Source organism: Aspergillus affinis (genome assembly GCF_023601865.1).
Source record: "Aspergillus affinis strain CMG 70 chromosome Unknown NODE_72_length_178902_cov_89_458247, whole genome shotgun sequence".
NCBI lineage: Eukaryota > Fungi > Ascomycota > Eurotiomycetes > Eurotiales > Aspergillaceae > Aspergillus > Aspergillus affinis.
Genome location: NW_026515853.1, coordinates 1 through 24,243, shown reverse-complemented (window position 1 = coordinate 24,243; position 24,243 = coordinate 1). Strand labels below are relative to the sequence as shown.

Genomic DNA, 24,243 nt, shown 5'->3' with positions numbered 1-24,243 from the left:
ATCGTCTCAGCGTGGAGGATCTGTCAAGGAGATGAGGTTGAATTTGGTCGGAGGCTCACGGCAGACTAGTGCCCGGAGTGCGGGGCCCGTGACCTATGCAACACTCTCGCTGCGTATATCTAGATTAGAGGTTCGCAATGCGACACTAGCTGGCTGACGAGTCGTGGCGAGCTCCATTGATGGGCCATTGAACAGGTGCCCTGGTTTGGCAACGGCTAAAAAATTTTAGGGACAAGGGGCTGGCTAGCCTGAACATGACGAGACGACAAGACTTGGGAGCCAACAGGAATTGTGCACATCTCTTAAATCGAATGTCAGTGTTCTAACTACTCTTTCTTACATTACAGCTGGAGAATACGTCTTCATCTGAACATCAATTACTACCGAATAACAACCAATCCTAGGATCTACCCTGTCCCCATGTCCCCCTATCTCAAACATCTTTTGACCATGGCCTAACAGCACATCCATCCTGAACAATCTATACGTGGCGGTCAGCGTGATCCTCGGCCTGGACCACTTCGGTCTGGTCAGAATGGCCCTTTCCCTGCGTGAATGTCGTCGTAGGCGTCCATTTGGCACTGTTTCTGGGACTCGTCTCCTCCAACATACGGTCTACCTGCTCCAGCGACAGGCCCTTCATCTCAGGAACCAGGAAATATGCAAAGCATGCACCCAACAGACAAAGTGCGCCCCAGAAAAAGAACACCTTTGGTCCGAGGTTGACGGCTCCCTCTTCATCACCAGTCATGTACGGTGCAATCACAGCAAGCACACAGTTCCATAACCAGCAGGAAGCCGTTGAGATGGCCACTCCACGCGACCGGATGGGGAGTGAAAAGGTCTCTCCAACAACCACCCAGGCGGCTGGACCCCATGTCGTCGAATAGAAGAAGATCTGGAAACAGATGACCGCAATCATACCCTTGACTGCCGTTTCATTTTCCGGCTGTGCTGTTCCAACGGCACCGATAATGTACTGCATGAGAAACATGCAGAGGCCCCCATATACTAGCAATGGGCGGCGGCCAAATCGCTCGATTGTCCAGAACGCGAGAGGGGTGCACACAACATTCACTAGGGTCGTAATCAGAGACATGAGGAACGGGTCGGAGATTGTTCCAAGCTGCTGGAAGAACGTCGTCCCGTAATAGAAGATAAAGTTCATGCCGGATAGCTGCTGCATTCCCTGGATTCCCGCACCGACAATGGTTCTTCGAATGTTTGAACTGGGGTTGGTGATGGGACCTTTGAAGCAGACCATCCAGGAGCCGATATATCCGTTCTCAGGACTGACATGAGACTCGTACTCGTGGTTCGCCACGATTTCTGCAAGCTCGTTGCGAATATACTCGGAAGTGACTGGCTGATCTCGGATGAAAGAGAGTGATTTGGCTGCTTCGTCAAGCTTTCCTTTCTTAACAAAGTATCGGGGTGATTCAGCTGGAGGTGGGCGTCAGTACATCTGCATCCATATGGAATACGTGAAGGGAAGGATGTACGTAAGAGAAACAGAGCCGTCGCAAGTGCAAGAGCCCAGATGAACTGGACGCCGATGGGGATACGGTAAGAGCCCGTATCATTTCTCCCCTGGCTTCCATAAACAACACAGTTTGCAATCAACAACCCAATTGTGCTGTGAACGATGTGTCAGTACTGTTCAGACAAAACAGTGACTCGAGGCAGACGTACATAGAGAACTGATAAGCAGAAACAACAGCACCACGAATCTTCTTCGGTGAAACCTCAGACATGTAGAGGATAATGACTGCAGTCTCGAAACCAACACCGAGACCAGCAACCAAACGGCCGATAGTCATGACTGCCAATTGGCCACTGCTGGCAATTTGGATAATGACGCCGCCACTAAAGATAACACAGCCCATGAGGATGGTGATGCGACGGCCCCAGAGATCTGCTAGGTCGCCTGCGATAATCGCACCCAGGAAGGTTCCAAGTGACAGGATTGAAGTCATGAGTGACTTGTCAGAGGATGGAATCACGAACGGACGAGAAGGATCGACCGGAGCGCCAGCGTCAAAGTCATACTCCATGCCGGTATATTGCTGGATCACAAACGGCGTGCCGAGCACCCCTGACATCCACCCGATATCATAGCCAAAGAACACACCGCCAAAGGCAGCTGAAGCGCAAATCACATATGCCTTCCAGGAGATAGGAGCTTCGATCTTTGATACGTCAGCCGTTCCACTGGTAGTCTCCGTATCGATGGCCATTTTTGTTTGGGCCTCCTGCAGGAGAGCAATGAACAACTCAAATGGAAATTATTCGTAAAACCAGTGGATCAACGGAACGAAAGCCACAACATAGGGACCCAAGGCCTTTAAATGCATCCATATAAGAAAAGCGTTTCTGTGCATGATTACTTCGTCTGGTAGGCACATTCTCCGGGGTACTAGAGCAGGTCCGGGGTAAAACGCGGAGACTATTCAATTTGCGGGCGGACCTGATGCCAATCGGATGTTGGAGAAAGACTTGAGAAGGAGCGCTAGGAATCCTCCTAGACTGATCAGTCTTTTCCGGTCCTCGGTTGAGCCCTTTCGTCCGCTTCAGTATCAGCGGAGCCTATGCACCAATAAAATAGTAGCAATTTTATCCGTCGGGAATCCTCCGATACTGGTTACGCACTGACTTCTGCTTCAGTATGCCCCGGAATTGCTGATAGACAATGAAAACATGTCCACTTTACGAATGTCGACCAGTAAAACAGCTAGGCATAGATGTTACTATTGCGAGAGAATAAGACTCTTGAGTGACGCATAGTATAGGTCATGGAGGTTGTTATCGAGACTTATAACCATAACTCCATGCTAGATTTGACAACATTGCCCCGGTACAGTCACATCCGGTAGGTAGATAAAAGGTATTCTCAGCCACAAAAGGCAATCATGGTATTGGGGGGCGATCCAATCCGAGACAAACTATGAGTATAGCATGGGATCCAGTACCAATGGTGCAGAATAGTCAAAATAGTCACCGTATAGACGGTCTTTCGCGACCGACACAGGGCTTGGGAGAGACGCCATGGCGTGAGATTGGGATGACGCTATTGAGATTTCGGAAGTAACCACGTGGTGATGTATTTACCCATGAACTATGAATCCAAATAGAAAAAGCTTCCTACGGAGCTAAACATGTTGGTCAATACTGTCTCCCTCCCTCCCTCCTTGATCCTGTTGAGAAGACGCGAAAATATGTACACAGAAACCAATTACAATCAAACTAATACAGCGTACCTAAAACGGACAGGCTGTCGTATGCTTGGCCATTCGGACCGAACATCACATTACTCTCACAAGAAGATCCAAGAACAGCATTATTAATCCATGCAGCCTCCCAATAGTTAAGGCCAGTTGCGCCCGGAATCGCCTTGAGGGTCATAGCCAGCCGCTGGAGATATTCAGTCTGGCCGGCTGAGCTCAGGGGGATATCTAACTGATCCGAAGGAAACGGGTACTCCGGGTTGGAGCACTGTGTTGGCCAATTTGTCTCAACGACCTGGACCTCCTTATTGTACTTTGTCGACAAACTAGTCAGACTCGTCGTCAACGCGTCCATCGTCGCACCTTGGCCCCAGAACGGGTAGAAAGAAACGGCGATGACATCCCAGTCGTCGACGGACAAAAAGCCGGTGCCCAGGACCAGGTCGTAGAACCAATGCTGTAGCTCGCTGTCATCTCCATGGGCGAGGTGTGTCACGATCTTCGTGCGACTGCCCAGTGAAGAATCCCGAATGGCCATTGCGGCAGTGTGTAGGAGGCGGGCCAGGTTCTCTGGGTTATCAATATACCCTGTTGGCCAGAGCATCCCCGAGGGGATTTCGTTGCCGATGGTGATTATCTCGGGATAGAGGCCCTCTGCCGCAAAGGTTTCGCACACTTCGCTTGTATAGGTGTATAATTGCGTTTCGAGCGAGTCGATATCCTGTGGCCAGCCGGTGGGAATGTCTTGCAGGTTAGGATTGGTCCATGTATCGCTGTAGTGAAGATTAAGGCCAAACATCAAGCCTGCATCGGTCGCCCGGCGGGCCAACTCCAGATTGTACTGCATTCCATAGTCTCCGTCAACTGTCCAAACACGCTGACGGACCATGTTGACGCCAGCTTCTGCAAGAATATTCTCTAGGGGCATCTCGATACCCTGGGAATTCTTGTAAACGACGCTATTGTCCCGTTCTTCGACTAGGACAGAGGACCAGTCAACGCCGACATATTGCAAAGGATCCTCTCTGGGCTGAATTTCGCATGCGGAGGCTGAGGCAGCTGGCCATGTCATGGACATCAAAAGTGGCACGAGGGCGGTGAGCATGATTTATGGCGGGTTTGGGGAAAAAAATAGAGAATGCTTTTGCTCGCACAGTCTCAATTGCTGGAACTTTTGTCCATTATATACGGACGAGCAATCTTCGGCTGCGCAAGAAGCTTCAAAGCAGATGTGGAGAAAAGAGCCCAACCGAGACAGCTCTGATTGATGTTAGTCCAACTAGCAGTCTTGGCAACAAGGTAGATATAATCGGATGTTCTACTCTGAAACAAGGGGTTCAGTGGCGCCTCACTCGCCTTTTCCGTGCCACTCCCTTGTTCATGCTGACTTTTTCCAGTTTTCTGCACCATCGAATATCTCGTGGATCTATCGAAGAACATTCAAAGAAGAGCACGAAGAACAATATATTTGAATACGGTATAATGAGCAATAATGAACGCAAACGGAACTAAGATGGCTATGTCACGAGATATCCGATTACCTGGACCTCTAGGGGTATCTATGGAGACCGGGCACAATAGCTATTGCTACGGAGAGGCTTTGGGTGCCAAGCCGTGCGGTTCGCACCGAGAGTGCCTAATGCCTCAGGGATCTCGACTTAGGTTTCAAGGGATGTATGTGCCCCTGGGGGCTTCGGCGAATTGACAGCCATCGGATATGCAAAGTGGTGTGATTCCCAATATTTACATTCGGCCGAAGAACAGATGAACGACCAAGAAAGAAATACCCAAGACGGATATTGGTAGATCGCTGTCCAAATATTTCCGACTCGCTTGATCATACTATGTACGACTCGGATGTCCTCAGCACCCCCAACATTGCCAAGAGAATGCGTAGGAACACACTTCCTGGGAGGGGAATCCGGGGTTATGATCCTGCGGGGAAGTGTAGAAACGGAAAAATCCCGGAGTAGGAGGTGTTTTGGCGATCGTTCCTGCTACAGCAAGTATAAAAGACACGAAGAGGGCATGCTGATCTCAAAGGCAGTGATTAACTCATGAGGGCACTTTTTAATTGTACCTGACAATTATATTCCAGTTGCATTCCGATCGACCTTTCGTTCTCTTTTGCGACAATGAAGCTGCGGCACGCGCTGAGTGCTGTCATAGCTACTGCAGGCTTAGTCGCTCATTCGACAGCGCAAGACTGGCCGTTGCATGACAATGGCCTCAACAAAGTTATCCAATGGTAAGCCTCTCAGGTCTTCAATGCACAATGAGCACCAAGGTACTTATATGTCCTGTAGGGATCACTACAGTATCCAGGTGAATGAAGAACGGTTGTTTCTTTGGTCAGGAGAAGTGAGTAGGAATTCAGTTCCACCGGAATCACCAAAATCTCATGATTCTGCTAGTTGCACCTATGGCGAATCCCTGTGCCCGAGTTATGGCGCGATATCTTCCAGAAAATCAAAGCCGCTGGGTAAGCGATGTTCATCAGAGACTTTTATCCAAGTGGGGCGGTGCTCATGAAATCAGTTTCAACGGAATAGGCCTGTATGAGCACTGGGGATGGCACGCCCCCAACAACGAGACCTTGGACTTCGAGACCGGCGCTCATGATTTTGCCAAGGCATTTGCGCTCGCAAGGGAAATCGGCCTTTACGTTGTCTACCGACCCGGGCCGTACAGCAACGCCGAAGCGAACGGCGGAGGCTTCCCTGGCTGGCTGACGACTGGAGAATACGGCCCTCTTCGCGATGATAGCGAAGAATATACAAGGGCCTGGACGCGATACTCCGAAGCGGTTGCGGAATATGTCCGGCCACATCTCATCACCAATGGTGGTCCTATCATCATCTGGCAGATCGAAAATGAGTATGGCAATCAGTGGCTGGATGGGGAGTTGAAGACACCCAATGAGACGGCCATCAACTATATGCAGCTCCTTCAAGACAAACACAGGGAGTGGGAAATCAATGTACCTCTATCGCACAACAACCCCAATATGTGGACGCGATCGTGGTCGAAGGACTACAGCAACGCCGGTGGTGAGGTCGACATGTATGGCCTCGATCACTACCCAGCATGTTGGACTTGCAACCTGGCTCAATGTCTCCCTACCAACGGCCATGTGGAGCCGTACACTGTGTTTGACTACTACGATCACTTTCAGGAGGTCTCGCGAACGCAGCCCTCCTTCCTCATGGAGTTCCAGGGGGGCTCGTTCAACCCTTGGGATGGACCTGAAGGCGGCTGTAAGGAGAACATTGGACCTGAATGGGTAAACCTATTCTTCCGCCACAACCTGGCCCAGAAGGTATCTGCAGTCAACATTTACATGCTTTACGGAGGCACAAACTGGGGTAACATTGGCTTCCCCGAGGTCGGCACTAGCTATGACTACTCAGCACCTATCCACGAAAACCGTCTGATCGGTGACAAGTACAACGAAGGCAAGCTTTTTGGTCTGTTCATGCGATCTGCGCGTGACTTCACAAAAGTCGAGCGAGTAGGAAACGGCACGGACTACGCTACAGATACTGACATATTCACAACGGAGCTCCGCAACCCTGATACTGGCGCTGCCTATTATGTTACCCGCCATGACTACTCACCATCTACAGACCTGACCAGATTCCGTCTTCATGTTACCACTGAGATTGGCAACCTAACGGTCCCGAGGAAGGGATCTATTACTCTTAATGGAACAGAGTCGAAGGTTCTGGTCACCGACTTCAGAATCGGGTCATCTGGAAAGAAAATCACTTATTCTACCTTGGAGGTTCTCGCGGTGAGCGATCTAGGGGACCGCCAGGTAGTCGTATTCTGGGCCCCTCAAGACGAACAGGGGGAGTTCTTGCTTCAAAACGCAAAGTCAGGCAAGGTTATGAGAGGAAGCGGCAATAATGATACGATCACTAGGACTCGGAACGGACTTGTGACGAACGTCGTCACAGGCACAGAAAATACCGTCATTGACTACAGCAACAATGTCCAAGCTGTTGTGGTTGATCGCCAGTCCGCTTACAAGTTCTGGGCTCCTACCTTGGATAACGACCCTCTCGCATGGGAAAATTCTACAGGTAGGTCATTCCACTGGAATTATACTACCATACGCATGGACTAACTAGTCTCGACAGTGCTCGTCCACGGGCCGTATCTCGTCCGCACGGCAGAAATAAAGGGCAATACGATGCACGTCACAGGTGACTGGGACGAGGAGACCGATATCGAGATCTGGGCCCCGAAGAAGGTGAAACATGTCACTTTCAACGGCTCTAAACTCAAAGCCTCGGTGTCAAAGTACGGAAGCCTGATCAGCACTCTTCCTGCTCCGGAGGTTACCATCGAAAGCCTGACTGCCGATCTGCCCAGCCTTAGTGACTGGAAAGTAGCGGATAATCTCCCAGAGGCAGCAGCAGAATATGATGACTCCAATTGGACTAGTGAGTAATAGACTTTCTGAACGTTTCGATGTTCTTAAACTGACCGGTTGCCTTACAGACGCCGACCATATGCAAACCCCCCATTTCGTTCCCCCTGATACCTACCCGGTTCTGTTCGCCGATGAGTATGGCTACCAAGCCGGCAACATCCTGTGGCGAGGCCACTTCAATGCCTCAGAGGATGAGATGCCCTCGGGTGCTTACCTTCGTGTCATCGGCGGTCTTGCAAGTGGCTTTTCAGTCTATGTCAACGGCGAATTCCTTGGATCCTGGCTCGGATCGATGTCCAATAAAACCGGAGAGTTAGAGGTGTCGTTCCAGAATGCTACCCTCAAGACAAACGATGAGAACGTTATACTTGTCATCCAAGACACTATGGGCAAAGAGCAGCGTGAGGCTGCACCAGATCCACGAGGCATTCTCAATGCTACATTGTATGCTGCGGATGGCTCGGCTACCAATTTCTCCTCTTGGAAGGTCGCCGGGAACGCTGGTGGGAACCATCTCCTCGAACCGGTGCGTGGTACATACAATGAAGGTGGTCTACATGCTGAGCGCCTTGGCTGGCATCTTCCTGGTTTTGATGACAGCGATTGGGAGTCTGGAGCCCCAGTTGACGGATTCACTGGAGCTGGATCACGCTTCTACCGGACTGTTGTGCCATTGGAGATTCCCAAGGGCTATGATGCCAGCTTAGCATTCCAGTTGCATACTGAGAAGAAGGCAAAACTTCGGGCTCAGCTCTATGTCAATGGGTATCAGTTTGCAAAGACCTTGCCCTTCATCTCAAATGCAACAACCTTCCCCGGTAAGTACTTGTCAGAGGACCATGCCAAACGGCCTGTCTCTACTGCTTTCTATATCCACATGGGATTGTCGGACACTAATGTGCATCACAGTGTTCCCCGGTATTCTCAACTACAATGGCTACAATACCATTGGTCTCAGCATCTGGAATATGGATGAGGCTGGGGTATCAGTTGAGGTACAATGGAAGGTGATGGGTGTGCATCGCTCAGCATTTGATCCTCTGTTTGATAGCGAATACCTGAGACCCGGGTGGAGTGATCGCTCCCAGTATGCGTGACGAACACATCACGTCTTTTATACACTAGCCATGATTTGTTTGAGTATGGGAAGGTGACGCATCATCTGGGTTGTGCTTTCTTTCTTAGTACAGATATATCTTGCATTCACTTGAAGTCCTGCTGCCTAAGAAACATCCGGCTTGAATATACACTAGATAGAGTAAATCCATGACGCTTCTACTGATTGCCCTCGAAGAGCCATATGAAAAATTACGCACATTAAACGGCTGCTCTACTAAAGAGAGCCTGGGTGGACCTATGCCCTCGGGTGCTCAAAGTGATCTGTTCCTACATTGGAAAGGGTGCCACATTGGCGTTCAACCGCGCAATATACAATCATTCCAATGCAGCGTGTAACCTTCTTGCCATAAGGCATGCGTATATTCTTAGTGAGCATTCTGAGGGAATCTCATGATTATTTGAATCCCGTCATGGTACCGTCGCTTTGCTGTGGCTTTCATTCTGGGGTTTTCACAACGTCTTGAGCCATGGTGCACCTTTTTCCCCAGTCAAGTAACGAAACCCAAAATCCTGAACTCACCCTAGAGCTTATATTAAAGGAGTAGTGATAGTACCCAACTAAGGTACAAACATATTGGGCATTGTTTACATCTTCATGCAATTATGAGATATAATTAGCCCTTTGATACCACCAGATCAAGCTACCTTCCCTTTGCCCATGGATAGAGATGAACGAATAAAGAGCTGTATAAACAAGTAGACCAAAGGACCATGATACAATACTTCAAAAGCATAGGGGCCAGGTAACCAGGTGTCTGAAGATAGGGACGCGCGCACGCGCCCCCTTTCTGCAGCTTAATATCGACATTGTCGATTGAATGTCCAGAGGGTAGTGTATCATATGCAATAAACATGTAACAGAGGCACACTACGTAGCCGAATGTGGACTGGGCGATTTGTACAGCTGTTAAGGCGCGCTTAATGCGGAAGGGGACCACAATTTTTGCCGTACGAAGAAAGTAGTAGAGATACTAGGACAGAGGCAAAAAATCAGCATAGAATGGCAGTTTTACCCTTCCCTTCCCTTATTATGAAGCCCACCATCAAGGCATGGACGCCACTGTTCAATAGGGCGGCCACAAGACAGTGAGGGGATATGGAGCGAACGAGAGCCCAGGCATAGACCATTACCCCTGCATGGTGGTAGGTCTGTAACACTTTACTTTGCTTTCCCTTGGAAATCAAGATGAGTTTATCCAACACCTCGTAAAACTTTCACATGTACATGACCCAGCTGAAGTATCCCAAGCCTTGTTGCTAGAGCCCATCGATACCGCTATCGGTAGCTGTGTGATCCCCGAGACCGAAGCTTCCTTCTACCTCGCATAGTGTCGCAGTGGCATGGACGAAATAGTCTCCCTGCTTCAATGATGGAAGGGATGCGTGTAGGGTGCAAATCAGGCCAGAAAAACCCATGAGGAAAATAGGGACAAGCCAATGTTATGCAGAACGACGAAACGATGAAATTGGGGGCTCTGGCTGAGCCGCGATGGTTTGTTATGCTTCCTGCGGTTAATCGAGTTGAGGTAGGAGACAGTTAAGACGTAGGAGCTAGCGACAATAAGGGGAAAAGAGATGTCGAGGGAAACATCGCACACCCAGACAGATATATTGAAAGGCCTAATCCAGGACCTTTTTGCAAATGGTGGTGGGCTTAGTCGGGTATGGTGGATATCAAATGGAAGAAGTTGAATTAGGTCATTAGGTGGTGGTTTAAAACGTAGAGAAAGTGAACTGTTCATCGTGGCTGAATTTTGGGAAATTCACTAATCAAGTATGTCCAACGAGGTTGGGATAGACCGGGAATCTAAATAGTGATGCGATAGCGCGCCTGATGCACTGTGAAAGTGGTACGATGCAGATCCATTGGTTTTATTCGAAGATCAGCTCTCCTGAGGGGAAAAGGTATGTCCTGTAATCGACAGCTCAGTCAGTGGATCACAATATAACAGTCACACAGATGGGACCAGTTTAGTGATTATGCATACGGTGACCCGCAATTCTATTCCGGGGTAGCCAGGCAAAATGATCGACGTCCAGTATTCTGACATCTCTCTGGCGACGATGGATCGTGGCTTTCTAAATCGTCGTTTTAATCCTGGGGAACCATAGGCCATACCATAGCTGCTGGGCCGAAACAAAATCAAAGGTAGAAAGCCTTAGAGAGAAATCCTCAGCGTGCCTTCGGGAGAGGAGGCGCTTGGGGAACTGATTGTTCTTGATAAAACGCGTTATGACATCTCGTCGACCGTCACGATTCTTGGCTGCACATTGTTCTCACATGTTGCCCAAGCCCAGTCGGAAAACGTCGGCTTTGGCCTGAATGATTTGATCATCGGCTAACAATAGCAACACCTGAGGCCTAAAGAGCTAAAGAGGTGATACTGATTTAGTAGCCAGCGTCTTCAATGCTTACACTATCGGAGAACACAATTATGGCAAAATGGTCATTGACGACTGTACTTTTTGTTTCCTTTACTACCAAATGCCCGCTTTCTTTTTTCCTTGAGGGCTAATGCATTTTTCCCATTGGAGTATATCTGGTAAACCTCTTTCAGGCCAAAATTAATGTAAAAAGTTAAGGCAATCATTTTTTGCTACGTAAAATAGTACACCAGAACCCTTTCCAAAACTACAACCGTGTTCAATACTGATTTAGCGATATTTCAACAGAAATTACCACGTATAACAGTCATGACTGTCAACTACTCAGACGTGAACAACTCTGGTGAGCAAAAAGCATTTAGCATCAATAGTCTGCCATATCGCACCAGCATTAGAGCGTGGGGTATCTCGCAATTTCGGACTGGAAGAAAATCATTCGGGTCTTGTAAAAGAAGCAGCCCCATTCATGGGTCTTCGCTTCTGTATTTAAGCGCAAGCTCCTTCAACCACGAAACAAATTCCTTGGTATATACATCTGTATGCTGATCACGGGTACAATCCTCACTGGGGACCCGAAGAAACTCATGGTTAGTACAAGCACCAAAGCTGGCTCCACCATCTCCGTACCGGCTCATACAGGAATGACATAGGTCGTAGTCGACACACGTATTGCAGGGGTATCGGATGCCCACAATCGAATCGTGACAGGAATTACAAATTACTCCATGATAGATATCTCCCGTCGTAGCGTCGACCACAATATTTTGGTTGTGAACAATCGAGGCGGACGCGAAGTCTCCTATCTGAGTAAGATACTTTGATAAGTCACTCAGAAAGGAGGCATTCTTTTTAGTCATAGGTACCATCCTTCTAGCGAGATTCCGAATGGTCTGCCTAGCAAATTTCTCCCAAGGGTCTCCGGTGGAGGATTCAATTTTGCTGCACTGGGGGATTTTAGCTCGAAATTGGGCACTGGCGTACTGCCATGGTGGTAGACCTTGATAGTCAAGACAATCCAATGACGCTTGGTTGTCCAGAAGCACTAGAACTGTCCCCTCATGTCTATTTCGGAAGGCCACGTGCAGTGGTGTAGTTCCATCGTCTGCCCTTGAATTAACTTCTGCCCCGGATTCAATCAGCAACTGGACAATCTCAGCATTGCCTAACACAGTTGCCGAGTACAACGGGGTCCATTGGGCAGCATCGACTGCTGAGATATCTGCGCCAGAATGGAGAAGAAGTTGAACCACCTCATGCTGACCACTGTAGGATGCGCAGTGCAGTGGAGTATTCCCATAGCTGTCGGACGCTGTGATATCTGCACCAGAATTCAGAAGTACTTCGACGACTTCACGGTGACTATGCTGGGCCGCGAAATGTATAGGGCTCCGACCCTTATTATCAACAGCGGCAGTATCGGCACCATACTCGAGAAGAGACTTAACCAGCTCAAAGTGGCCGTGGCGGGCTGCCAGGTATAGAGGGGTATGGCCATCTTTATTCTGTGCCTCTGGGTCTGCTCCCAAATCTAGGAGAAGGTTAATGATACCATTGGTGCAACCACCCTCGGCTGCCACATGCAGAGGAGTTAGACCGTTTTGATCTGCGACCGTGTGGTCTGCACCAAGACCTAACAGTAACTGGCATATTTCAACATGGCCATCGAAAGCTGCATAGGACAGTGCGGTATATCCATACCGGTTGGTTGATTTGACGTCTGCGCCAGCCTCAAGGAGCAGTCTGGATACCTCAGTGTGGCCGTGCCAAGCTGACAGATGAAGAGGCGTGTTCCCTTCATCGTTGGCCATTGAGTGATCTGCACCGTTTCGAAGAAGCATTTTGACCATCTCGAGATCGCCTAAGTGTATAGCAAAATGGAGAGGTGTAAAGCCAGTTTTCTCTCCGGATGAGATCTCTGCACCACCGTCGATCAGAATCTGAGCTGTTGCATGATTTCCAAACGAGACTGCGATGTATAGGGGAGTCCTGCCGTGATTGTCCGTAGCTGATACCGATGCTCCATGCTTTAATAACCTCCGGACGGTCTCTTCTCGATTATAAGTAGCTGCTGCGTGAAGGGCGCTGCCATATCGACCGTGGGATAGGATGTCAGCTCCCTGCTTGAGCAGAAAGAGGAGCGCGTCCATGTTCCCTTGCGAACTGGCGGCTTGCACCGGGGTTCCATAAAATCCGCCGAGGTCGTCAATGCCGGCCATTCCCCTATTATGAAGGCATTCTGCCACCTCCCGTAGGCCGAAGAGGGCTGCATAATACATTCTTCCGCCAGGGAAATCTTGGTTCTGTGGATAACCTCTCTCAGATCCTGAGGATGCCGAAGGTGTAGCCTGGGAAGCCTCATATTGCTTTCGCCAGTTGTCCCAGCTCGCGTTTGGTAATTTAAAAAATGACATCAGGTGTGGCTGGATCTTATTCTGATACTGATGAGATCTATTCACGTGTTCATACCATGCTGCAATAGCGTATTTGGAAAAGCATCGTTGCTGGATAATGTGGCTTCTCTTGTCGTCTTCAAAACGCCAGGACTGCTCCTGGTCCAAGTACTTGAGACAATCCAGGGCCAGATAATAGTTCTGTAACATCGTATCAGCGAATGGCGCAGTCTGCTGTTGGCCAGCAAGAAAATTGACTGCAGAAAAATGAATCAAGTGGACTGTTTGAGATTCCCAGTCAGTAGCAGTGCCCGAAGATCGAAGTTCCAGGAAGGAGCCACATAGACCCAGTACTTCGGAATGAACATAGCCCTGATCAAATGGATCTGGCAAATCATCAAATTTTGGGCCATCGTCTTCGTCGTTATCCAAGACGGCCACGGCCTCAGAAAGCTCTGTAATAGTGAGCGAGCGCTGCGCAAAAGTGACCCAACGAAGGATCGCTTCTGCCCGTTGCCTGTCTACATTCGAGAAAGTTTGGATATCTTTCCAATCTCGCTCGTATACCCGGGCGAGCTCAGTAGGCATGTCATTAACCATACGCCGAAGTTGCTTGTTTCCTTTCAGTGGCCGCAGGTCTCGGCTTTGAAGTCGAACCAATAAGAACATGCCGTCGCACTTCATTGCCATCTGAGCTGCGAGCTCCTGTTGAAACTCGTCTGTCTTTCCGGGTAGTTTCTGGGTAACAACGTGTTTTGTGAACCGTTCAATATCCGGAGTAACAAGCTCCCGCGTGATTGCCAATTCAGATAGCGCCAATCCAGGCCGCGTCGCAGCGTGCAAACCAACTTCAGATCTGATATCACCTTCGTCACGACTCACCACAAGCATTCGAGCGTTTGAGCCTGAAAGAAGCTCCATCAAGTCATGTAAAACATCGCTTCTGCTGTAGCGTAAATTCAGGCCGAATGTGCCTGACCGTGGGCACTCATCCAAACCGTCCACAGCGAATATAGCGTCTGGAATATGGGACAAGGCTTCCCGGAGTAAATGGCATAGATCCGAATACGTGGCTCTTGTTCTTTCGCATGTCTCGAGATATTGTAAGACCGCCTCCAGTACCGACTCCTCGTTGTAAAGAGCCTGATATATCCACGTGCGTAGGATCGAACTGGGATCTCTTAAGGATTCACTCTCTGCAGAACAGAAGATATAGTAAACTGGGAATTGGGTCTTGTTACGAAGCTCTTGGACGATGTATGCACATAGAACAGACTTTCCAAATGCCGGAGGGCCATGAACCCATAGCACTTTGGACGAATTCGTCGAGCTGTTTGACAACCAGCTTACGTATGTAGAATGCGTAGTAATCCAGTTGCAAGTAGTTTCTAAGCGAGTAGAGCAGCAAGCGTCAAAGATGTCATCGGAAGGAGCATCAAGCCAACGCAAAATCCGGCTGATGGCATGTGACCGCTGTGATTGGACGAGAGTGTCTTGCAGCTTCTGAAACTGGTCGGGTTGAAGGCTGTCTAGTGGAACTAAAAGGTATAGTCGCTGGACCAGAAACTCGAACTCTTTGAGTTGGCTGGACAGCTTGACGTTATCAGTGGCCGCCCACTTGAGACGGGATTTGATGTTCAATTTCGAAGAGACAGGTTGTTGTTTCGCGGCTGGCCGCGTGGAATTCGAGTCATAAACATCAAAGGCATGATTTGTTGCGACAAAAAGATCATTTAAAGATGTCAGGAAGCTCGCAACAACACCGGCTGTAGCCGGATCTTGCAGCTGTGGATGCACACCCGCCATACCGTTATCTTGATTATCAATCCCTGTTTGCTTCCCCCATCGCTCAAAAAGAATTTTTGTTGCATTATAACGTGATGTCAATCGGAGAGTCTCTGACGAGAAGTGCTTGACTGAGTGTATTTTGCTGGCCACCTCCCTATACAGCGGCAACAGACTAACGGCGCCAAGCGCCAGCCCTGCAATCTCCATGAAAGTCTGATGGATTGGGATTCCAGTGTAATGCAAAACCAAATGATAAAGGTTAGGTAAGGGATGTGAAAGATTAAAAATATCCACAGTTGGACAAAAGAACGCATGACCTTAGCGCAAGAAGAATGGTTGAAATATGGCCCACGGAGAACATTTCGTTTGCGAGGCTGAGGCTGACCATGCTGAGGCTGACCATGCTGAGGCTGACCAGGCTGACTCGATTGCCACCCCTTTGCATTTCAGGGGTTCTTATTTGTTGATTTAGCCGCTGGCGCAGGTATAGCATAGCCTTAAATCATAGCGCGTAAAGACAAGAATGCAGCCTTGTCCCTACTCGGTGATGTTGCCTGGTTTCTATGATAGCACCAGATGAATCATATCCCGGTTGGCTTAGGCAACTGATACTAATCATGTCTGTTTTCCCTGGGCATTAGCCTCATTAACAACCCCATGACTCAAACTTACCTGTGTGGCCTTCGTATATATCAGGGTGGTCATCGTGAACTATCCGGGGCATAAGCTCCAGATAGATAGAAATTACTACCTCGCGGGAGGCTTACCGCAAGAGACTGCTTTATGGCCATAGTCGGAAAACGGCACTCCCAACTATGTATGTTAGTTATTATGGACACCGGGGGGGAGTTCCTGCTGCTATATATTTCCGATCATTTCTGCTCTGTCAAGTCCGCTTGACGCAGGGCGACGTCAAAAGCAAAAGCAAAAGCAAAAACATACAACAGCAGGGATTCGCTGGTGGTCACCCACCCAACTACTAACCTGCCGGCGTGTGGCTTGTGTGCGGTCATTAGGCGGGTGGGTGCCTCTAAACCGGCGACCCTGGCGATCGCTGGCGCCGTCGCGCGACCTCCCTGGTTGCGCTTTAGATGGCGTATGCGTCGTCCGGCGACTCCCGGCGACCGGCGCGACTTCTTACCTCTGAACAGGGAAAACACAAGAAGTCATTAGTTTATCACCCCGCCTCCTGAAACGGGCGGCTTGAACTAGCTGCACCTCTGGTTAATGAGGCAACAGAATAACACCTAGTAATGTGCTAAGCATAATGGACATATGGTGGCTGGAAATAATCATTCACATGTGTATCATTTTTGGCAGCTCTCATCTCTCTATATTTATAGCGAGCATTCCGTAGACTTGCAGATAAACTTTCAGATGCAGATTTAAATCCCTGTAGTATCGGATATAGGTGCAACTAATCTAAAGCTCATATTGTATATCGACTATCAGTTTTACAAAAGTAACCCGGGGAAAAGAAAACAATATTGCTCTAGATGATATCATTAATAAATATATTCAGGTTTAGGCCTATTTCTTAAATAAGTATATTTACCAATATACTTCTTTATTTACTTTATATAATTTTTCAATTTATACAGGAGTAATCATAAATTAGACTACACATGAGTATAATACATAGCGGATATAAGTATCTTTATAGACTTCTATAGACCGGATAAACGGTTCAGAAGTGTAGATTTTACATGATTAAGTTTGAAACGCATTAGGCTGCGGCAATATCCAACGGTATGTTGGATATCCGCGTATCGTATCCGCAATTTGCGGACTTGGACGTCAAATTGATATCCAACTATCCGCAAATTGCGGACTTGGATATTGAAATCAAATTGTTGGATATCCAACGGATATCCATTGGATGATAAATATATCAAATATGCCAAGCCCCGTGACATCCGCGTGACTGCATAGATTATGCAGTTTTTCTGTTTTTTTTTTTGGAGTATGCACGTGTAATTTTTTACAAAAATTCTTAGGAGGACAGGTACGTCTCTATCTTAATTATAGTAGCCTTTCTTTATTTAAAAAACTAATTTTCGGTTGACTTGGTCATTGCCCTAAGCAGATATCCTATCGATTCAACTGAATGTAGGTATATGCTCGGTGGGTAAAAGTGAAGTGTCATTCTAAACTACAATCTGCCTAGCTATTTATAGTCCCACTTGTTTACACCTATGCATTCCTGATCCCTTGGTATGCCATTTGGAATGGTAGGCCAAGTCTAGGCCAAGCAAGGTGCTGTGCGGTATGTGGATTAGGTCAAGATACTCCACTTCTCTGGTCTGGTTGATAACATCGTTCCAACACTAATATTACAGCTTATCAATCTTAAATCCATCTGGTAACCTCGGTTTCTTCCGAATCCGTCCTGACCGTACCTGTGTACTCTCTTCAATTGGCAGTTCTACATTATCTAGAACTTCAGAGGGCTTTGGTTGAGGGCGCTTCCGTTTAGCTTGCTTGTTTTAGGTTGGAGCATATATCGGAGGAAACGTATCTTCTATTCTATCCTCTATATCATCTTCTGTATTATCATCAGACTTATTCTTTTGTTCGCAGCCCTCTTCTTCATCATCACTGATCGGATCGAAATTCTATAGAGACGGAAGAGGTACCTTCGCCTGATCAAATATAGTAGCCTTTCCAGCAGAAAGATACTCCTTTACCATTTCCAGTTGGCTATGTTCTAGCTCAAACTTCGAGGAAAAAAGATGAAGCATCAGGCCTTTGATTGTATCTGGTTTAAGGTGCCTACAGCGATAGTGGCAGATATCACGAGCACAGTTAAAGAGCCGCTCGACACCAGCACCGCTAGCAGGAATAGAGAAAATATCTTTCGCTATCCTCGCTAGAACTGGGAACTCATGTTTATGCTCTTTCCAGTATAACCGAGGGTTGCCTTTCGCGAGCCCTATAATGTAGGTTAGTGTGCAGGTAGTTCTAGAGGAGTATAAAGAAATTGGTAAACTAACCCTTTACAAGATATCGCGTGATCTCATTATCTGGCTGGTCCATATCGGGTAATAGAGGAGTCTGTAAGTCACATAATATCGCAAGCTCTTTTTCTTCAGCCGTCTCTTTAGATACCTGTGCATCTGTAGGTTCTACTAATTCAAAAACGTCCTGTCGATACCGCTCGAACTCTTTTTGTAAGGCATCCCGGTAGATTTTTATAAAATTAACATTTTCCCCCTTCTCATTTTCTCCCTTCCAATCCTTGTTGTTAAAGTAGCGTAGCTTCTTTGATAGACAGAGGATAGTTACAATCGCATATACTATACCATATGGCTCATTGTCGGTCGCGGAATAGTATTTATTTAGCTTTTTCTTCGCTACAGCGAGAGCCTGGAGCATTCTCTTTTTCCAAAAGGTACCCTTTCGTTTCAGTTTCTTTTCAGCGTCGTCAAGGTGATTAAAGAGGCGGTTATAGATACTGAAAACATGATAAACTGTAATATCTCTAGTCTTTGATAAGACGTTGGTAAAGTCAAAAAAAGGCTTTGTAAGTAAAAGAAAATACTCAATCTGGCGCCACTCTTCCTGATCCAGTTTGAAATGGAGATATTGATGAGTTGTACAGTACTTGTCAAAGACTGGTTGCAGCTTTTTGGCACGATTAAGCATCAAAAAGGTCGAATTCCAGCGTGTACGAACGTCCTGAATAGGGATAAGTCGAGGCTCCTCGGTTTGGAGAGCTAGAAAGGCTTTCCGGCGCTGCGGGCTTGCATTAATAAAGACGGCAAGCTCTCGAATCTTAAAGTGCTCAAGATTAGTGCTTATTTTCTAAAATATTAAGATAATATACCGAGCTGGCTCTGCCGGACTACATATTGGATACCGGGATTACGCCCGTATTCTATTTTTTTTTTTTTTTTGCTGTATTTCGTTCTTTTCGCTAAAGACATTTATTCCGGTCAATATAAGGATCTCCAGGAATCGGTCGTAATCGTAAATGTTAATACTGACAAAACTTATCTGGAATGGCCTGTTTGCGAGATTGTTAACTGCCGCCAGTTGCGCCACGGTATAGAATATAAGGCTTTATTCGAAAAAAAAAAGGAATAACTGGAATACGGATCCTCCGTGGTAACCCTGGCAGGACTTCAAGAATTGTATTAATTTTGTACTAGACTATTATATTTGTTACCCTGATAAGTTACTACTGTCGGTTTACTTTCTGGATCTACCGACTGCCTTTACGGTCTCATTATCGTTGCCTACAGGCTGACATACTGATTTTTTTTTGTTTTTTTCGGCTTCATTTCAGCGTTCTGTTTATTCTTTTGTACGTAACTAGCGCTCGAGGGACCTCACGCCCCTGTTTAAGAGGGGGTAGTGTCAGGAACCTTCCGGTATATTGAGTCATATAACTCTATCACGTGACCTACAGATAGCAGACATAAATAGTTTTTTTACGCAGAACAAGCTGCACTCCATGCAGCTTATTCTTCGTCAATGCATACCTACGTTTCTGGGAGGAGCTCTGCTTACGACTAAAAATCAAACGCAAACTTACTTCAGGGCAGAAGCCCTCTACGAATGGCTATACAGAGATTGTCAATCAATATCTTGCCCAGAAACTGCGCCCGTTTGTGAACTACTATCAGGATAACTGGTCGGAGCTGCTACCGGCTATGGACTTCGCCTATGCCGTCCTTGAACACGAGTCAACCGGGCTATCTCCCTTCCAGGTGGAACGTGATTACGAACCCCGGGTCTCCTTCGACTGGGTCTCGCCCTCGAAGCCTCGGGATAGACCCCAGGATCAAGCTGAAGCTCGCCAGACTGCTCGCAATTTAGAACAGATCTGGGACTACGCTAAGGGTCAAATTGAACTAGCTTAGGTGAAGATGAAGCGGCAAGCCGATAAATATCGCAGGCCTGTGGACTTTAAGGCTGAAGACTTGGTCTACGTAACTACTAAAGACTGGGAATTAGGCCGTCCGAGCCGCAAGTTCGATAACCAATGGGCTGGCCCGTACGAGATTATTGAACAGATTGGACATGCCTTTAAGCTTCGCCTGCCTCCTACACTCCAAGTCCACCCCGTTTTCGCACCAGAGAAGCTCCGAAAAGTGACCGATTTGGCGCCTATGCCGGGTCAAATTCGCGATCCAGAGCCCCCGATTGAGATACAAGGCGAGTCTGAATGGCTTGTAGACAAAATTCTTGCTTCTCGCATGTATAATAAAGAGCTGCGCTACCGCGTGCAGTAGGAAGGGTATCCCCCCGACCCTGCGTGGTATCCTGCCTCTAATTTCCGCAACGCTCCGCTCAAGTTGCAGGAATTTCATGATCAATATCCTGAGAAGCCTGGCTCTCCTCGGCGCCTGGCTAACTGGCTCGCTGCTGCAGCTAATGACGAATTTCTCGACGAACACGATGATAACGATTTACCTGTTTAAGCTTGTTTTGCAAGGGCTGGGGACCAGCCCTTTCAAAAGGGGGGGGTATTGTTATCTCCTGAGCCAAGGACTTCCCGATACGGACTTCCGATACGAACTTCCCAGTACGGAAAACCCTTCCTGGATGCATTCCTGCCTGAGGCAGAGCCTCAGTTAGTACATAGAGGCCTTAGATTCTCGCTCCTAGATAGCCTTTCTTCTCCATGGGAAAATTCCTTGACTACGAGTCATAAACAAACTAGTCTTTTACTAGGCTTCTTTGTGGACCGTCACACATTATAGCAAGGTTATCGTTAACTACCCAGGTTTTTATCATTGTTTGAAGCGACGGGATGTTATTACGCTTTTAACTATAAATTTATGGTAGTTAAGATAAAGTATAGTACGTTAATTGTATTTTTTGTTCAAAACTCTCTTTTCTCTTGGTAATTTATAGATAGATAGATAGTTATTACTATAGACATATAGTTGAATGGAATATGCTCTTAATCTTAGTATCATTGTCTAAAGATAAAGTAGCATTTAGCTGAAAATGGTCGGTAACGCATTTTAAGCCGCTTTTGTTATTTATTTACTGTTGCAATAAGGTGTCTGCCTGTATAACAAACATCAGCAGGCCTGAGTTTGACTCGTGTGTGCCGGATTTACCACTTAGGCCGGACAAGGCTTATGCGAAGGATTGTCCGAAGGCTTGTGCGAGGGCATATACGAAACCCTATGCGAAGGCCTATCCATGTCTCGAAAACCCACCAAGATACTCCGTTCAGAATCTTCGGACAATGCGAGGGATGGATGAGGAGCTCGTAAACGTCTTTGAATCTCGGCAATATTCTCTGGTTTACAGACGTCGGTCCTATCTGGGTATATAAAATTGGGCAAAAAAATACTGTGATCGGTTAGATGGCTTTCAAAGTTCCGGTCGTAAACAGTCGTTTTTTCGGTCTTTAGAGTTGGCCTCTTCGAGCTAGAGTTAATAAGATCCATTGAGTACTGACTGAAATAGGCTAGTGCAAAATACTAGAAGTAAAACTTGCCTGTTTAGTATGCTATATATCTATTCCATAGAGAAGCGTCTTAGAGAGAGAGAATAGAGTGACTAAATTTACGTTTCTAATGCCCGATAGGTCCGGCCTTTTACGGCAGGAAAGTTTTCTGATCTCTTGTAAACAAGTAGCTGAGCAGTTTTTAGACGAAATCGCTGACATAATCGAAGAATTTTAGGTAATTACAATTGCAATCATTTAGAGGCCGCAAAATAGATTTAGCTACCAGACCGGCTTCTGTTCTTTCGACTCGTCAATTACCTCGCATCCGGCGCAGCGGGAGAGAGGGTAATAGGAAAAGAAACCTACGTACAATCCAAACAATCTACCGAATCGGATTCTCTCGGTTACTAGGCAATTGTTTAGCTGATCCGGACACGCTACTCTGCCAAACGTCACTAATTAGCAAGTTTGGAGGATGCGGATGCCGTCGGGCTCGTCTATCAGCAGCTAAAACACATACAGGATACAGTGGATAGATTCCGGTTGGGCTTCCTGTAGGGCTGTCACCAGAGCTCTCCTGGTAATCGGCAATGAGGTATCCCACACGAATGCCGTCTTTCGTCTGTATATGGCTTGTAGCACGGTCGCCAGGCCGTATTCGTGATACCAGGGTAGAGTATTGAAAGCACTCTACCTTGGCCCGATACGAGCCTGCGAGACCAGGACGCGGTAACTCAGATACAGTGGCTTCGGAATGCCCGTCGAACTGGAGGAGTGCAGTATTATCGCAGTATCACTGTTATTAATCTGTAGTAAGTTTTCGTTCCGGGTCTGGATTACGATACTCTGGTCTGCTTCGGTATCAAACGTAGTGTCAACCGTATGTGACCGCTAGTCACATAGGAGACCTTCCTAGTCCGGACATCGGTGTTGATAACTACCGATCCCCGAGGATTATACAGAGTTTTCTGTTATTTCCATGGTTCAAAAGTTATGTCTCTTCTAACTGCCTTTTTAGGCTAGATTGCTTATTATTCTTCATGTTTTTAAACTACCGTTTGCAACTAGATTGAAAGAATCAGACCTTCATCATTCGATATTCCTATGGGTAACATTACTAGCAATTACGCCTAGAGAGACGGCCAACACGTAGATAGACCCGACCCTAACATTCTGTAACGAACGGCTACATTAACGATAGAGAATCGTGAGAATGTAGGGTATGCATTTGACAAGGAAACTAAGCTAAGCTATGAAGCTATTCAGGAGCTGGCTGCGATATGTGTGACAGCTCTGACGCTAGTCCCTATCGGGGAGTTAGGTTATAGGGTACCGCGAGGAAGGTCCTCGGGGGCAGGTCACCGTCCGTGACACATTCAGCATAAAGATACGTTAGCCCCATTATTTTGCGTTATAGGAACCGGGATCTTGTATTTTACTTATCGCTTTATATTTAACGAAAAGTTTAACGTAACAGTCTGCTGTTGCTGTAGCGGCAGCCCACTTCATTACACTACCGAAATAGGGTATTTCTATATCCTGCAGACCCTACGGTCGGACTTCGATATTAACGTAAATGCACAGGATGTATATGGATCTACGGCTCTTATCTACGCAGCTATAGAAAGATATAAATCTTTTGTCCGGAAGCTTCTATCGCACGATCTCGATATAAATTATCGCGATCATCGAGGTCGTACCGTCTTGTGGCGGGCAACCAACAACGGGCACGATAGGCGGCCCGATATCTGTTAGCACAAAGTGGTATCCGGATTAATACAATTGTTAGAGAGGATAGATTAATCTCTCTTTATCATACTATACAATGAGGATTGGTTACGCTAATTAATTTCCTGCTTGCATACCGAGATATCAATTCAAACGTATTAAACGATTACGGACGTATACCTCTCTGGTAAACTGCCTATCACGGTAACGAAAAGACTATAAAATATCTACTTCAAGACAGTGGGGCGAAGATCGATATCCGAGATCGTTAGCAGCAGGAGCTACTTGAGGTTACTAGAGAACATAAGTAATATTACGTTTGGCTTCTGTTTTAAATCTTAATGATAGACGTAAGGCTCTTTTGTATCCTCTGTAATCATTATTAATGTTTTATCCAAGTAAGGTTGTCTGTACCTCTGAGTATAGATTAATATCTGATGCTATACGGAATCCGAGATAATAGTGGATATTCCGATCTTAAGATTAACTGCAGATTGTCAAGTTTGGTATATATCGTATTATTATCTGTCTATAGTCGGCCTCTTTTAAAAAGGCAACAGAAAAGGGATTTTAGGTAGATATTAAATCGGACCACTAATTAATATTCTTATAGATCATAGAAGACTAAACCTAAAGAGATTACTATTTACATTATATAATCTTATATTTATCGAAAAGATAATGTTGGAACGATGTTATCAACCAGACCAGAGAGGTGGAGTATCTTGACCTAATCCACATACCGCACAGCACCTTGCT

The 24,243-nt window shown here is 46.9% G+C and overlaps 5 protein-coding genes across 5 annotated transcripts; 2 read left to right on the top strand and 3 right to left on the bottom strand.

Moving 5' to 3' along the window:
* Positions 1 to 481: 481 nt before the first annotated feature.
* Positions 482 to 2,237, bottom strand: KD926_009818 (sugar porter family MFS transporter; the record flags this gene model as incomplete). The annotated part of the gene is made up of 3 exons (XM_053102304.1): positions 482 to 1,443; positions 1,503 to 1,636; positions 1,693 to 2,237. The coding sequence occupies 3 exons, from the start codon at positions 2,235 to 2,237 to the stop codon at positions 482 to 484; spliced, it is 1,641 nt and encodes a 546-aa protein (XP_052954165.1).
* A 1,006-nt stretch (positions 2,238 to 3,243) lies between these two features.
* KD926_009817 (uncharacterized protein) lies at positions 3,244 to 4,329 on the bottom strand (the record flags this gene model as incomplete). Its single annotated transcript, XM_053102303.1, has 1 exon — positions 3,244 to 4,329. One exon carries the CDS (start codon positions 4,327 to 4,329, stop codon positions 3,244 to 3,246), a length of 1,086 nt encoding a protein of 361 aa, XP_052954164.1.
* A 1,030-nt stretch (positions 4,330 to 5,359) lies between these two features.
* On the top strand, positions 5,360 to 8,759 carry KD926_009816 (glycoside hydrolase family 35 protein; the record flags this gene model as incomplete). The annotated part of the gene is made up of 7 exons (XM_053102302.1): positions 5,360 to 5,472; positions 5,531 to 5,585; positions 5,639 to 5,706; positions 5,763 to 7,309; positions 7,367 to 7,672; positions 7,731 to 8,480; positions 8,572 to 8,759. The coding sequence occupies 7 exons, from the start codon at positions 5,360 to 5,362 to the stop codon at positions 8,757 to 8,759; spliced, it is 3,027 nt and encodes a 1,008-aa protein (XP_052954163.1).
* A 2,871-nt stretch (positions 8,760 to 11,630) lies between these two features.
* KD926_009815 (uncharacterized protein) lies at positions 11,631 to 15,362 on the bottom strand (the record flags this gene model as incomplete). Its single annotated transcript, XM_053102301.1, has 1 exon — positions 11,631 to 15,362. One exon carries the CDS (start codon positions 15,360 to 15,362, stop codon positions 11,631 to 11,633), a length of 3,732 nt encoding a protein of 1,243 aa, XP_052954162.1.
* Positions 15,363 to 19,800: 4,438 nt separating this feature from the next.
* On the top strand, positions 19,801 to 20,770 carry KD926_009814 (Retrovirus polyprotein; the record flags this gene model as incomplete). The annotated part of the gene is made up of 4 exons (XM_053102300.1): positions 19,801 to 19,816; positions 19,887 to 20,189; positions 20,304 to 20,521; positions 20,582 to 20,770. The coding sequence occupies 4 exons, from the start codon at positions 19,801 to 19,803 to the stop codon at positions 20,768 to 20,770; spliced, it is 726 nt and encodes a 241-aa protein (XP_052954161.1).
* Between the last annotated feature and the right edge of the window lie 3,473 nt (positions 20,771 to 24,243).